Source organism: Thalassophryne amazonica, chromosome 16, assembly GCF_902500255.1.
Source record: "Thalassophryne amazonica chromosome 16, fThaAma1.1, whole genome shotgun sequence".
NCBI classification, from domain to species: Eukaryota; Metazoa; Chordata; class Actinopteri; order Batrachoidiformes; family Batrachoididae; genus Thalassophryne; species Thalassophryne amazonica.
The window spans coordinates 7,612,129-7,628,503 of record NC_047118.1 but is presented as its reverse complement, the minus strand read 5'-3'; the positions used below and the strand labels follow the sequence as shown (position 1 = coordinate 7,628,503).

The 16,375-nt window shown below is 40.4% G+C and overlaps 2 protein-coding genes across 2 annotated transcripts in view; both read left to right on the top strand.

Annotated features, from left to right (window-relative positions):
- Positions 1-4,887: 4,887 nt before the first annotated feature.
- Positions 4,888-11,426, top strand: arl5c (ADP-ribosylation factor-like 5C). Its single transcript, XM_034189468.1, has 6 exons — positions 4,888-5,033; positions 6,334-6,394; positions 6,511-6,658; positions 7,518-7,601; positions 9,733-9,884; positions 9,982-11,426. Exons 1-6 carry the CDS (start codon positions 4,988-4,990, stop codon positions 10,028-10,030), a joined length of 540 nt encoding a protein of 179 aa, XP_034045359.1. The 5' UTR covers positions 4,888-4,987; the 3' UTR covers positions 10,031-11,426.
- A 1,274-nt stretch (positions 11,427-12,700) lies between these two features.
- Positions 12,701-16,375, top strand: part of LOC117528617 (plexin domain-containing protein 1-like) — a 51,424-nt gene continuing 47,749 nt past the window's right edge. Inside the window, exons 1-2 of the mRNA XM_034191239.1 lie at positions 12,701-12,705; positions 15,331-15,409. Of these exons, the coding sequence (XP_034047130.1) occupies positions 12,703-12,705; positions 15,331-15,409 (82 nt within the window). The 5' untranslated portion in view covers positions 12,701-12,702. The remainder of the gene's footprint in view (positions 12,706-15,330; positions 15,410-16,375) is intronic.

Genomic DNA, 16,375 nt, shown 5'->3' with positions numbered 1-16,375 from the left:
AATGTCAGCAAATGGAAAATTATTTACAAACTTCAGTTCAGGCAAAAGTGATTTGAATGCATGGTTGGGTTGGATTTTACTCTTATTATTATTATTATTATTATTGCTTGGGAATTTGTGCAGAAATTCACTACTGACTTGTGCCAGAGTCTGAAAAAAAAATTGTTATTCACTCAGATACAGTGAGGCAATAAGTATTTCAACACCCTGTGGTTTTGCAAGTTCTCCCACTTAGAAATCATGGAGGGGTCTGAAATTTTCATCTTAGGTGCATGTCCACTGTCAGAGACATAATCTAAAAAAACAAAAAAAAATATCTGGAAATCACAATGTATGATTTTTTTTTTAATAATTTATTTGTATGTTACTGCTGCAAATAAGTATTTCAACACCTACCATTCATTCATTCATTCATTCACCTTCTACCGCTTAGTCCAATTAAGGGTCGTGGGGGACTGGAGCCTATCCCAGCAGTCATAGAGCACGAGGCGGGGTACACCCAGGACAGGATACCAGTCTGTCGCAGGGCCACAAATAGACAAACACAGACACACACACCTACGGACAATTTTTTAAAGAGTCCAATCCACCTACAGTAGTGTTCAGAATAATAGTAGTACTATGTGACTACAAATATTAATCCAGGTTTTGAGTATATTTGTTATTGTTACATGGGAAACAAGGTACCAGTAGATTCAGTAGATTCTCACAAATCCAACAAGACCAAGCATTAATGATATGCACACTCTTAAGGCTATGAAACTGGGCTATTAGTAAAAAAAAAAGTAGAAAAGGGGGTGTTCACAATAATAGTAGTATGACATTCAGTCACTGAGTTCGTCAGTTTTGTGGAACAAACAGGTGTGAATCAGGTGTCCCTTATGTAAAGATAAAGCCAGCACCTGTTGAACATGCTTTTCTCTTTGGAAGCCTGAGGAAAATAGGACATTCAAGACATTGTTCAGAAGAACAGCGTAGTTTGATTAAAAAGTTGATTGGAGAGGGGAAAATTTATACGTAGGTTCAAAAAATTATAGGCTGTTCATCTATAATGATCTCCAATGCTTTAAAATGGACAAAAAACCAGAGACACGTGGAAGAAAACGGTAAACAACCATCAAAATGGATAGAAGAATAACCAGAATGGCAAAGGCTCACCCATTGATCAGCTCCAGGATGATCAAAGACAGTCTGGAGTTACCTGTAAGTGCTGTGACAGTTAGAAGACGCCTGTGTGAAGCTAACTGATTTGCAAGAATCCCCCACAAAGTCCCTCTGTTAAATAAAAGATGTGCAGAAGAGGTTACAATTTGCCGAAGAACACATCAACTGGCCTAAAGAGAAATGGAGGAATATTTTGTGAACTAATGAGAGTAAGGGCCGCAGACAGTTTGTGAGACGACCCCCAAACTCTGAATTCAAGCCACAGTTCACAGTGAAGACAGTGAAGCATGGTGGTGCAAGCATCATGATATGGGCATGTTTCTCCTACTATGGTGTTCGGCCTATATATCACATACCAGGTATCATGGATCAGTTTGGATATGTCAAAATACTTGAAGGTCATGTTGCCTTATGCTGAAGAGGACATGCCCTTGAAATGAGTGTTTCAACAAGACAATGACCCCAAGCACACTAGTAAACGAGCAAACTCTTGGTTCCAAACCAACAATGTTTTGGAGTGGTCTGCCCCAGTTGGACCTAAATCCAATTGAGAACTTGTGGGATGACATCAAAAAAGCTGTTTCTGAAGCAAAACCAAGAAATGTGAATGAATTGTGGAATGTTGTTAAAGAATGTTGGAGTGGAATTACAGCTGAAAGGTGCCACAAGTTGGTTGACTCCATGCCTCGTAGATGTGAAGAAATCATGAAAAACTGTGGTTATACAACTAAATACTAGTTTAGTGATTCACAGGATTGCTAAAAAAGCAGTTTGAACATAATAGTTTTGAGTTTGTAGCGTCAACAGCAGATGCTACTATTATTGTGAACACTCCCTTTTCTACTTTTTTTTTTACTAATGGCCCAATTTCATAGCCTTAAGAGTGTGCATATCATTAATGCTTGGTCTTGTTGGATTTGTGAGAATCTACTGAATCTACTGGTACCTTGTTTCCCATGTAACAATAAGAAATATACTCAAAACCTGGATTAATCTTTTTAGTCACATAGCACTACTATTACTCTGAACACTACTGTAACCCGTATGTCTTTGGATGTGGGAGGAAACCCACGCAAACACGGGGAGAACATGCAAACTCCACACAGAAAGGCCACGGGAATTGAACCCACAACCTTCTCGCTGTGAGGCAACAGTACTAACCACTAAGCCACTATGCTGCCCCAACACCTACCAACCAGCAAGAATTCTGGCTCACACAGACCTGTTAATTTTTCTTTAAGAAGCCCTCTTATTCTGCACTCTTTACCTGTATTAATTGCACCTGTTTGAACTTGTTACCTGTATAAAAGACACCTGTTCACACACTCAATCAATCACACTCCAACCTGTCCACCATAGCCAAGACCAAAGAGCGGTCTAAGGACACCAGGAACAAAACTGTAGACCTGCACAAGGCTGGGTTGGACTACAGGACAACAGGCAAGCAGCTTGGTAGAAGACAACTGTTATGATTATTTATTAGAAAGTGGAAGAAACACAAGATAACTGTCAATCTCCCTCAGTCTGGGATTCCATGCAAGATCTCACTTTGTGGGGTAAGGATGATTCTGAGAAAGCTCAGAACTACACAGGAGGACCTGGTTAATGACCTGAAGAGAGCTGGGACCACAGTCACAAAGATTACATTAGTAACACATGATGCTGTCATGGTTTAAAATCCTGCAGGGCAGCAAGGTCCCCCTGCTCAAGCCAGCACATGTTCAGGCCCATTTGAAGTTCACCAGTGACCATCTGGATGATCCAGAGGAGGCATGGGAGAAGGTCATGTGGTCAGATGAGACCAGAATAGAGCTTTTTGGAATCAACTCCACTTACCATGTTTAGAAGACGAGAACAACCCCAAGAAAACCATCTCAACCGTGAAGCATGGGGGTGGAAACATCATACTCTGGGGGTGCTCTTCTGCAAAGGGGACAGGACGACTGCACCGTATTGAAGGGAGGATGGATGGGGTCATGTATTGCAAGATTTTGGCAAACAACCTCCTTCCCTCAGTAAGAGCATTGATGATGGGTCATGGCTGGGTCTTCCAGCATGACAATGACCCCAAACACACAGCCAGGGCAACTAAGGAGGGGCTCCGTAAGAAGCATTTCAAGGTCCTGGAGTGGCCTGGCCAGTTTCCAGACCTGAACTCAATAGAAAATATTTGGAGGGAGCTGAAACTCCAAACCAGGTGTTGAAATACTTATTTGCATTAGTAACATACAAATAAATTATTTTAAAAAAATCATACATTGTGATTTCCGGATTTTTTTTTTTTTTTTAGATTATGTCTTTCACTGTGGACATGCACCTAAGATGAAAATTTCAGACCCCTCCATGATTTCTAAGTGGGAGAACTTGCAAAACTGCAGGGTGTTCAAATACTTATTTTCCTCACTGTGTATATAAAAACACTAAAATGTAAAGTGAAAATACATGCAGAGACCAGAACAAGCTACAAAATAAATAAATAAAACTAATCAAATGGCCTTCACAATAATTAAAATACAACCCCCCCAAAAAAAAAAATCAATTGTAAACATATAAAAATAAAAAAATAAAATTTCACCATTTTGTCAATATTCAGTTCTTCAATGATATATATATGTATATATATGTATACGTATATATATATATATATATATATATATATATATATATGTATATACGTATACATATATATACATATATATATCATTGAAGAACTGAATATTGACAAAATGGTGAAATTTTATTTTTATTATTGCTGCTGAATTGATCATCTGCTAGATTAAGTATTTATCAAACTGTTTTGATCTTCCAATTTAATAATTTACGCATAGCAGAATTTGTAAAGAGGTGAATTCCAGCGAATTTTTCCCCTGAAGTTTTCAGGGGATTCCTGTTTCCTTCAGTTTGGTTTCGTTTGTTTTTTATAGTCACGTTCCTGTTAAAGTGGAACAAATCGAACGCCCACTTCCTTCACCATATATGGACTGGACTATTGCGTCATCTTCTACGTCATCAGCCATCCCCATGCATCGGAAACAAGATGCTTTCAAATACTACTGACAAAGACCCGATTTCTGAGCTTCATAAACTTCTGATCTGTAAATGATTTAAAGTGACAGTAAATAGACTGAATCGCTCAGTGTTAGTTACAGACGTGTTAACGAGTCGTTTAAGAGGGTTGTTGAACAGAATAAAAAAAAATGATGGAGGCCCATTTTCAAAATAAATCAGTAAAAAAGATAGATATGAATTTTGTATATTCTGTATAAAGCCTTTTTTAGGGTGTTCTTTTTGGTTTTTATACTTATCTATTTATTGTTACTTTTCCACCTCTTGTCTCATTGCACAGCTATAACAATTTCCCCAGGAAATATTTTATCTTATGCTATCTTATCTTACTGATATCATTTATTTTAGTATTCATTTGGGGTATTGTCAACTACACAAGGTACAGCAGCAAAAAAACAAACAAACAAACAAAAAAAAACACGTTATACACACACTATGCATACTATATATGTGTGTGTGTGTGTGTGTGTGTGTGTGAAACAACAATTACAGTTTAATGAAAATAGAAAAAAAAAAACAGATAGGATCCAGTCGTGGGATCTTATTTCTTGCGGCGCGCTGTCGTGATATTTCCCACAGTACTCGAAGGCAGCACCACTCGCTTCTAAGCTCCGCCCACTGTTTTGAAGTAGAAAGTGGAGGTAAGACGAACAAACAGATCAAAGCTCGACACTGAGCTGTTAACAGGTTTTCTCCGCCGTTACTGGAAGAGATTTTCTTTTCTTTCGTTCTTTACTACCACGCTCTTATTTTCGTCATGGGATTCCTCCTGACCAAGATGATGACTGTTTTTGGGGACAAAGGTACAACTTCAACACACAATTTTACATTTTAAATTTACAGCTCTAAGTGGTATTTTTAATTTACATTTTTATTCTCACATATATATATATATATATATATATATATATATATATATATTACCACCGTCTCAACTTTATAAATTGTCACGAGCTGCTCTTGCCAAAAGCTTTGTCACACAGAGAGAACATGACGTCACAGGTATTACTGCTATGCAGTGACGTAAGGAAACTCCATACCTGACGTTCATAGTTCATCAGTCCATCAGATAAGGTGTACTCGCTTCTTCTCGTTGCCTCTGTATCTCACGTTTATCAAGATATCATAAGAACGCCGAGTCTGATTTTGATCAAACTTGGCAGCTGGGCACATTGATGCGAAGAAGTGATTTGATCTTGGTTAGGGTTGGTCACCTGCCAAGGTCAGAGGTCAAAGGTTAAATGTGTGTCCTCACACTAAAAAGTAGGAATGTGTCAGATTTCATGGAAATGAGTTTGTAATTAAACTGACTGTTTATAAACTCATGTGCCCTTGTCTGTGCACGCCTCATACTTTGAAATGTGGGTGTGGCATCGTTGTGCTGTCGAAGCACTTTTGATTTCAGTTCATCTCAGTAGAAAATCAAAGCTGAAACATCCAAACATTAATAACAAAAAAAACCCCTTTTTTTAAATTAAATAAATTATCACGTGGCAGAGGAACTGTGACCCCGTCGAACCCCTGGAGGAGACTTACCACGGAGCCCAAAACGGCCATGTGGACTTTCCATCTCCACCCTGTGGGCATACCACCCACAGGGGGAACCGCTGTGGTCGGGTGCCCTGTCCCATAGCTGGCAGTGAAAGTCGAGGACCTTGATGAGTGTGGAACGTTACCTTGCTGTGAGGAAGGAGACGGAGCTGGTGCAGGAGGTGGAGCGCTACCAGTTAGATCGGGTGGGCCTCACCTCCACGCCTCAGCTCCGGAACTGCTCTCCTTGACAGGGCTTTGACCTTATTCTCTGGATTTGCCCAGGGTGTGAGGCACCGGGCGGGTGTGGGGTTTACTCACGAGTCCCCAGCTGAGCGCCACTACACTGGAGTTTACCACGGCAGGCGAGTGGGTTGTTGTTTGTGCGTATGCACCCAACAGCAGTTGGTAGTATTTGAGCTTTTTGGACTCAGCCGACTCCTTTCATCTGCAAAAACTGATTAAAAAAAAAAAAAAACTTTACACATTTTGACCCCTTTAAAAGAGGAAGTAGCACCAAAATCCAACACTTAACTGTCAAGTGAACACATTCCATGTCTGTCTGTCCTGCAGAGCACAAAGTCATCATTGTGGGTTTGGACAACGCTGGAAAGACGACCATCCTCTACCAATTGTAAGTGACGAAAACAACTGACAAACTGCAGCTCTCACACACCTGATGTCATAGTTACGTGAATTTGTGCTTTCTCACAACCACCCAACCCCCCCACACACACACACACACTCCAGTCTGACTAAAGAAGCCGTCCACACTTCGCCCACCATTGGCAGCAACGTTGAGGAGATCTGCGTACGGAACACCCACTTCCTGGTCTGGGACATCGGAGGCCAGGAGAGTCTTCATGCCAGCTGGTACTCCTACTACAACAACACCGAGGTACGGTTTATAGACTGCAGCTGCCTGTGCACACACGAGCCTACAGTCGGGTCCATATGTATTTGGACAGTGCTTGTAGAGTAGATTTTAAGCTTGAATTCAAAGAGATTTTTTTATATTGCATTAAGCAATCAGGAATTAGTTTTATTTTCCATACAAAATCACTTTTCTCTAGACAACTCAGAGGATGGATAAGGGAACAATTCCAGGTCACTGGGTATGTCTTCATTTACATCAGCCGGCAGTTTTCATAAACTGAGCAACTGTGAGGAGGCAAGTGAGGGAAGCCACCAAGACGCTTGTTAACAGCTCTAAAGGAGTTATAGGCATCTGTGGCTGCTGTTCGAAAAATTATGCACATTTGTTGCACCGGCAGGCACAGTTGGACGAGCGGAAGAAGATTTTCATTCATGAAAACAGATCAAATCCAGGCTCAAGTCTCCCATGTGTCTTCTGGCAAACTGAAGCTGAAGTTTTGTCCCCTCTTTAGAGAAATACTTTTCTGCTTCACGCCACCATTTAGTTCTACAACAGCCAAAAGCTACATCATGCACAGGTCCACCAGTACACACACCCTTTGAATATTAATTATTGATATTCAGCTCCACTGTGCAAAGAGGAGAAACTCCAAACGTGACTCCTCACATACATACGGACCCGCCTGTAGGAGCTTTCATGCTTATCGTGATGAAGCACAGTACAATTATATAACCATTTTACATCATACTTACACCTGTGTGATGGCATTTGTCCTCACCGTGACCATTCCAGCAGTTACTGATAATCCCGGCTCTCTGACTCAAACTTGTGTGTTGCAGAAGGTCGGTTTCAACGGTAGAAACTGTTGTGTAACTTTCAGATCGTCATTCTGGTCGTGGACAGCACTGACCGAGAACGTCTCACCGTGTCCAAAGGAGAACTACACCGAATGCTCGCACATGAGGTATTAAACTAACATCAGTACGACATTTACACCGTGTGTGTGTGTGTGTGTGTGTGTGTGTGTGTGTGTGTGTGTGTGTGTGTGTGTGTGTGTGTGTGTGTATACTCGTTTTCATGACAATTCAGGACATTTCTATAACACACCTCCAATATGAGGACACTGGGGAAAAATGAGGACATTTTCCACGTCCTCATTCCGAGCACTCTAAAGCATTCTACCCCCCACCCCCAACATGCTCCCAGACCAAAAATCTCTGATGTCCTAAAATATCACATTTTTGGAGAACAAGTGTGTATCTGTTTTTACTCATCTTCAATTTCACCACCTAGTGGCCACATCTGGAACTTGACATACTTCTCACACATTCAGAATCAGAAGAAGTTTATTGCCATTGCCGGTGAACAGGATTCACAGACTAGGAATTTGCTTCGGTACAATGGTGCAATATAAATGAGATATAATGCTAAGATAAAATATAACGTGTCAAAATAAGATAAAATATAAGATAAAAAAAAAAAGAAATATGAAAGGCTGTGTGCAACAGAAAAACAGAGAAACAGAAAAAACAGTGCAGTGGGAGGAGTGCAATTAAAAATCAAAGTACATTGTCTAAAGTGACCCGTGATAAAATGATAAAGTGACAGAGTTAAGGTTAAGGTGACTGAGTTATGAGGTGTTTATGAGTCCAACGGCAGATGGGAAGAAACTGTTCTTATGGCGGGAGGTCCTGGTCCGGATGGACCATAGCCTCCTGCCCGAGGGGAGTGGCTTGAATAGACCATGTGCAAGGTGAGAAGGGTCAGCTGTGATCCGACCTGCTCGGCCCAGAGTTCTGGAGACGTGCAGGTCGTGGAGAGATGGAAGGCGTGATCCATCACACTGTTTTAGTGTGATGTTATTGTGCTCATAAGTTACATAACCCTGACAGTGTCCCCATAAGTAGCATATATTAAAAAAAAAAAGAAAAAAAAAAAAAAATCAGGTTTGACCAAAATATAGGCACAGCCAAAATCTCAACAGATGGACATATTCTTTTAATCATGGGTCAGAATGAGTTTGAGTACCAGGCAGGACGTTGGGAAAGGCATGTTCCCATTTTTCACTCCTGAAAACACCTACACACACACACGTGTAAAATTCAGTATGGCCAAAAACAACTGACGTGAATATACTGTCGAAATATTTAACGTGACATGTTAAAAAAAAAAAAAAAAAAAAAAAAAAAAAAAAAGATTCTCTTCCATGTTGAAATGTACTTTTTAATAAAGATCCAGAATGTCATTTGGATCCAGATTTTCATTTGGTTTTCTGAGACATTTGATTTGATCTCCTGAAATTTTTATTCATTTTTTTGTGGTTTTAATCTGTTCCATGCGTTTTATAATCGGGGTGCACATAACTGGTGCTTGTGCGTGCTAAAAATAAATGATGTGCAGCAGAAACATAAGGAAAGTGCTTGCAATGACAGATTGTAGGAAAAGTGTTTCCCTCGGCTGTGCATCAATGATGTTTAGCACATACAAACAATGCGTACCAGTTATGTGCACCAATCATATCAAGGTTTCAATCAGACAATCCTTTAAAAATATATAATTACGATAAAATTCCAGGAACCAGAATCGGGCTCTTTTGGCAAACAAATCAGTTGTCAGACTGATCTATCACAAAATCTGATCCTGGCTACAAATAGCCATAAACAAACCAAAACAAAGGTGGAGATAATAACAATAAAAATAACTTTTCACCTCATTACCTTTAAAAACACCCTTTAAAACAGAAGGAGCGGCTCTATGACATCAAACAGGTCGTGTAAACACGCTTTGATTGCTGATGTGATGTCACTTCTGTTAGTAATGTGAAGTGTCCATATCCATCCATTTAGTCATACTCGCTGAGTGACTAAATCGGCCACAGATACAAAACCTGCCCGTCAACCTCGCGACACACGAGGTTTCACGCTGCCTGAATGAGTCAGTACGTTGACATGAATTTCCGCTGATGCTGCTGATCTCTGTTCTCCAAAATGATGCCAGGTACACTGTGGTGGTTTCTAATGGAAAGTTTCAGCAAAGTCAGCGGTAATGTAACCCAACCTGTTTTTTTTTTTGTTTTTTTGTTTTTTTAAACATAGGACCTTCAGAACGCTTCAGTTCTGATTTTAGCGAACAAACAAGATGTGAGGGGTTCCATGACCGTGGCAGAGATCTCCAACTGTCTCACACTCGACTCCATCTCCAAGCACTCCTGGCACGTGCAGGCCTGCTGCGCCCTGACGGGAGAGGGGTATGCCTCACTACTGCATGATACACACCGGAGTAACTCCGTTACATCTCCTCAAATCTAAAAAAGGAATCTTGTTTTCTTTCCTTGTTCTCCTCAGTCTTCCTGCCAGTCTGGAATGGATGAGGTCACGGGTTATGGCAAACTAGTCCCGCCCTCTTTCAATCTCTTAAAACTGAGCCGACCTCCGTGACCCTGTGGACGCTGCGCTGTCAGGACGTCATCACCTGTGCGCGTCCAACCACACTGGGAGAGACTCTGCTGCGTGTCAGGTTCAGTCTCTAAAACTGGAAGAGCTTCACCAGGATTGGAGGTTTACAACAGCCAAATACGGGCATAAGAAGACTTGTGACTTCTGTGTGAAAGGACGCAGTGGTCACACAAGTTATTCGAACTGAGCAATAACAAACCTTACTATTTTGTTTTTTTCATTATCGTTCACTATGTCTCTAAATAACCCTTTTTAAATTCAGAAATTCACTATTTACCAGTGAGAAAGGCTATGTTCATATTGATGTATGATGTTACCTTAATCAGACTTTTTTAATGAACAGGAGACAGAGCTACAGAGGCCTGGGGTGACATTTAGGAAAATATATTTATTTGTGGTCACGTTTTATTAATTAATAATGTGTGGTTACAAATACGTCCTTATTGCTTGACTATGAGTTACTAGTGCGTGGCCACTAGATATTCATCCTCAGCTTCATTATTATCCCAAAGGAATTTTGTGTAGCCATTAATCCATTACTTATTGCATGGCCACCAGTTATTACTGCGTGGTCACCAATTATTGAGTGGCCACCGGTTATTGATTGCACACCAGTTATTATTGCATGGCCACCAGTTATTGAGTGGCCACCAATTATTACTGCATGGCCACCAATTATTATTGAGTGGCCACCAGTTATTACTGCATGGCCACCAATTATTATTGAGTGGCCACCGGTTATTGATTGCACACCAGTTATTACTGCATGGCCACCAATTATTGAGTGGCCACCGGTTATTGATTGCACACCAGTTATTGCATGGCCACTAGTTATTATTGAAGGGCCACTACTTAGAGCATCAGTGAGTGGCCACTAATTATTAGTATATGACTATGAATTAATATTTATCTTGTACCTCTTCATTTTTAACTCACTGGTGTGCTATACTGTGACTGTACTACGTATAATTAAATTTTTACTAAATGGCACTTCCCAGGTTAAGTATAGAGCTTTTTTCTGGGTAGTGTGTACATGCCTTTTATTTATTTGTATCTACTTATCAGATTTAACTTATGGCATAAAAGTAAAATGTCCAGCTCCCCCCCCCCCCCCCCCCACACACACACAGTCAAAACAGGGTAATTGTATTATATATACATAGGTTACTAATTTATTTTGTTCATATTCTTGAAGCATTTATTTTTTTACTGAAAATTTTCTGAACAGAAGAAGCTCGCTGCTACAGATGATCAGTCAGATTTTAAAGGTGTACACTGTATGATGTGTAAATATATGTACAATAAATATTTAAATAAATGTTAGTCTTGAAAAAGAGCCCCTGATGAATATCTGCTGCAGTGACAGTTAACTGTCAAAACCACATCGATGCTCCCAGATTTAGTCAAAAATAAATTCAGAGCCAGCTGGATTTATTTTGTCACCCAACTGGCTAATCAAGATATAAACAGACTGATTTACAGCTGTGTATTCTCTCCAACTGCAGAGACATTCCAACCGCATTCTCTGCAACTTTCTATTCTTTGTGCCGTAACAGGAAAACATGTGAACCTTGTACTGTCAATGTTCTGGATCTCAAACAGTCCAAAGGTGTGATTTGAATCACAGCAATGAGGACGATTTCAGCATCTGACCAGAAAATTAGATAGAATTTTAATACCTTGGGAAGACTCCCTCAGGGAAATTGAGCTTCCAGCAGCATTGTATAACAGCACACAGGGTAAGAAGCACACAGTATCAAAAATGAAAGTAAAAAACAATTTGCAAAATGTACCGTAATTTCCGGACTATTAGCCACTACTTTTGTCACACGCATTGAACACTGAGGCTTTTGCAATGATGTGGCTAATTTATGGGTTTTTACAGGCTTTTTCCTAAGCTCAAATACATCAATTGATTTCCTGAAAGCTGCACTCTTCATGCTGTGTAAATTCACACACAGTGTAAATATAAGGTCTTACCCGTTTGTTTTAGTGAAGAAAAGTCCCTCTCTGGCGCCATAGTCGCGCTGTCAGCAGAGTGGAGCCTTCTCCCACAGTTCTCAGTCTTGGCACAAGTCGAAAATGTCACAGCGCCTCATTAACGTCTCATTTACCACAGACTCCATCTGATCCTGGCTGCACGCAATGAAATCTCAAGAAAAAGTTAAAGTTACTCAGTTCTCTGTGTGGAGCAGAGAAGCTGCGCGACCCCGTGCGTGCGTGTCAATATTTACATGTAACACTTCAGCGGAAAAAGCATTTACAGTACATATTTAATTAAAAGTTTCTTTGTGTAAATATCTCATGTTACAATGTGGAGACATGCGGCTTATAGACAAGTGTGACATATTTATGTACAATTTTTTTCTTTTTAAAATCGGTGGGTGCAGCCAATATTCAGGTGCACTCTATAGTCCGGAAATTACGGTAAATACAAATAGAAATACCAGACATACTGATCAGTACTGGTTTACCGTGTACTACTGTTCCTCTCATTCCTGTCCTCTGTCTTCCTGTTACTCCTCCTCCCCCTGAGTGAGTTGTAGTCTGTTGGTCCAGCACTTGGGAAGGAGCAGTCTGTGGCTGAAGAGGCTCCTCGGGTTGCTGATGATGGTGTGCAGAGGGTGACTGGCATCGTCCATAATGTCCAGCAGTTTGTCCAGTGTTCTCTTCTCTGCCACCGTTACCAGAGTCCAGCTTCATGCCAACCACAGAGCCAGAGTGTTTGAGTACAACAGAATGGCTGCAAAAACCCAGTGTAAATATTATTTCCTTTAATATAATAAGTCCCTTCAGGTGTTCCCTTGTTTTTCCACTCAGGGTTGTCACAGCAGATCCAACGTGGATTTGCATGTTGAATTAGCACAAGTTTTACACTGGATGCCTTTCCTGACACAACTCTACATTACATGGAGAACTGGCAGGGGTGGAGTTTGAACTGGGAACCTTCTGCACTGAAACCAAGTGTCCCACATAAAAAAAAAAAAAAAACAACTCATTGAATGAACTCAATGCAATTATGTGCAGGATTTCCATCTAATAAATGTCACCCCAATTAAAAGAAAAGCACATCCATGCAAGATCATTTAATTTAATTCAGATTGGACTACATTTATTTATGAGATGGAAATCCAATCCAATGAGTCAGTATTTTCTAGTGTAACCACTTGGCCACCACCCTGCAACTATATTACCTTTCCTTTAATGCAAATAGCAATAAAGGAATAAAATGAATGAAAAAAATTTCCTTTAATAATACATATATTAATTTTGCATTCATTTTATTTTTTTTTTTGCATCAACTTTACATTTCCAGAGGCAGGTTTAAAACTTAATGACGCCCCGTTTGACGTTGAAGCAGACATCACCTGTGATTTCCTCTCAGAACACCAGAGGGCAGCATAACGAACACTGGTGGCCTGCAGCACAGCACTCAGTTATAGACACTGCACGTCCTCTGGTTACTATGACAACGAAGCGCTCACCTGCACGAGAATAATTTCCACAATTAGACAAAAATAAATTAAAATAGACTATGCCAAACCATGAGTGAACATTAAAATGCACAATGTATGGCTGTATTAAGTAAATAAATGTGAAAGTGCTGCACAAAGACAACTGATAAAGTAAATAAGAATGAAAGAATTAAAAAAATACAAAATAAAAATAAAATATTCATTCATGCATTAGTTTTCTGAGGCTTATCTGGGTCGCAGTGGCAGATTCATCCCACGCTTCACTATCCTCTGCCAAGCCCTGTAACTCTTCCTGGGGGATTTTGAGGCGTTCCCAAGCCAGCTGGGGGCCTCCTCCCAGTTGGACATGCCTGCAAGACCTCCCAAGGGGCACAACTAAGGGGCGTCCTCACCAGACACCTAAACCACCTCAGCTGGCTCCTCCTGATGTGAAGAAGCAGCGGCTCTACTCAGAGTTCCTCTCAGATAGTGGACCTTCTTGGATAAATAAATACAACTGTTATGCAAAGATACACAAGGTTCCCGGTTCGAATCCCACCCCTACCACATTTCTCCATGTAATGTGGAGTTGCGTCAGGAAGGGCATCCGGCGTAAAACTTGTGCCAATTCAACATGCAGATCCCGCTTGGATTTGCTGTGATGACCCCGAGTGCAAAAAACAAGGGAGCAGCCGAAGGGACTTACTTATGCAAGGATACACATAACAGAAGCAGACTTACCTTATTATTATGTATCATATATATGTGCACAGATATTACAAACATTCACTAGATTTTTGTGCAACAGCTTTTTTTTGCAAAATCCACATCTGTAAACCTCAACATTTTCACTTTTCATGCTCCTCACTGGTGCGAATTAAAGCAAGATGAATGAATAAATGATAGCATTTACCCGGATTCACCTCTTCATAAAATTCTTAAATATTCCCAAAATAATCTAGAAGTTGGAATGTTAAACGATGGGATATTTATAGACATTTCAACATCTGGGTGTTTGTTTCCCAGTAAGACGCCTGTCTGAAAACCCACCCGTGCTTCCGCGCACAGCAGCCCTGCCGTTACGCAGTCTGGATTAAGGGATCGGGCACTGATTGCCTTTCCAGCTGTGAATCCAATAAAGGCTCAACTCTCATTCCGTGTTGCAGATCGAAGCGATGGAGTCAACCACAGTGCTCGTAAACTTGGCTTGTTTCAGTGGTACTTGCCATGAAGAACAAGGATTTGACATGAACATTTGGAAATAAAACTGCAACACGGGGACTTTTTTTTTTTAATTTTAGATTTTCTGCAGTCATAATCAGGAATGACGTGGAAATGTAAACATCACATGCTTGAGTTTAGACAAAGTCTGGTTGATGTGGACGTATAATCTCAGATGTCACTTTTTGGCCATTTTGATGGTTTGGACTGAGGGAGGCGCCAGACAGATGTCCAGTAAATACGTCTACGTGTGTGTGTGGCTGGGAATGAAAGGAGAGGTCCATAAAGACAAATAAAGACCTGAAGCTGATGATTAGGCCTCCAAAGCGTGAAGTTTTGACCTCCTGTCATCCGCCAAGCTGCATCACTCAACCCACATGGTTCTGCTGTTGCTGTGGCAATGCACAGACAGCACTGAGGAGGAGGGAAAGAGTAAAGTTAGAAAGAGGGTGTGTGGAGGGAGCAGGGCTGTGAGGGAGGTAGAGCGTGGCAGGTCAAAGTGGGACTCAGGACGCGGAGAGTCAAGACAAAGCTGGGTTTAGTGTTCTTTTTCCTGCTGAAGATGTCTTTCAGACTGACGATGCTGCTTTGCTGTCTTTGTCCCACAGAGGCATCGCAGGTTTGGGTCCAGCAGCAGACAGGTGAGTGTCCTGTCTCATTATCACGAGTCCTCACCGCCTCTTCTCCAGAAACACACACACACACGCGCTTAAAGATATAATGCCACTGAGTTTAAGATTTAAGTCATAAAAAGAATGTTCTTTGACACCACTATAATTTTATTCCTCCACATTTAGTTGAGGGATTGATAATATGATATTGCCAATATGATAAAAATTCATGCTGTCTGGAAAGGATTTAGTATTTCAACCCCCGAGGGGGAGAAATTCAAAGGATCAGATGGTATGACCAACATTTGGAAAATCGGGAAGTGATTTACAAGAAATGTTAAGGATGTAAACGTAAGATGGGTCACAGATAATCTCAAAACCTCACGCATGTGCACACACGCTTCCTCCTGTATTTTAGATAGTCTGCATGACAGTGATAAAAGAAAAGACAATATTCACTATGGAATTTCTTACTAGATAAATGTCCTATTCATTAAAATGAGCTGTAATTTTGCAACCTGTTCCCAAAATAAACCTACATTATAATGGTTGGATTTCAGTAGAAACTAATTCTGTTTTGTGAAATTTGAAAGGCCCTATAGCTTTAATGCCTACGGATGCCATCCATTTCTCTTTCTTTAATTAATAGGAATTAGCATGTTTACTCTGACAGACTTTACATGAGCACATTAATCTGGAAGCCTTTTTTTTTTTTTTTTTTAATTTCGTCACTGATTCATACACATTTTGATTCTGAGTTTTTGGTAACCTTTACAATTTCACATAAACGGTGCAAAAAAAAAAAAAAGAAAAAGAAAAAGAAAAAAGAAAAAGTGAATGAGTAGAAAAAACCCTCTTCCACAAGCATGCGTCTGAGTCTAAACAACAATCCACAAACAGCCTGTCTCAGGTTTAAAATTAGATGCCGTTTTTCCCTCTTTGCCTCCATGCTCAAGTTTGGAATCATTCAGAGGTTCTGGAAATGGAGACAGAGCT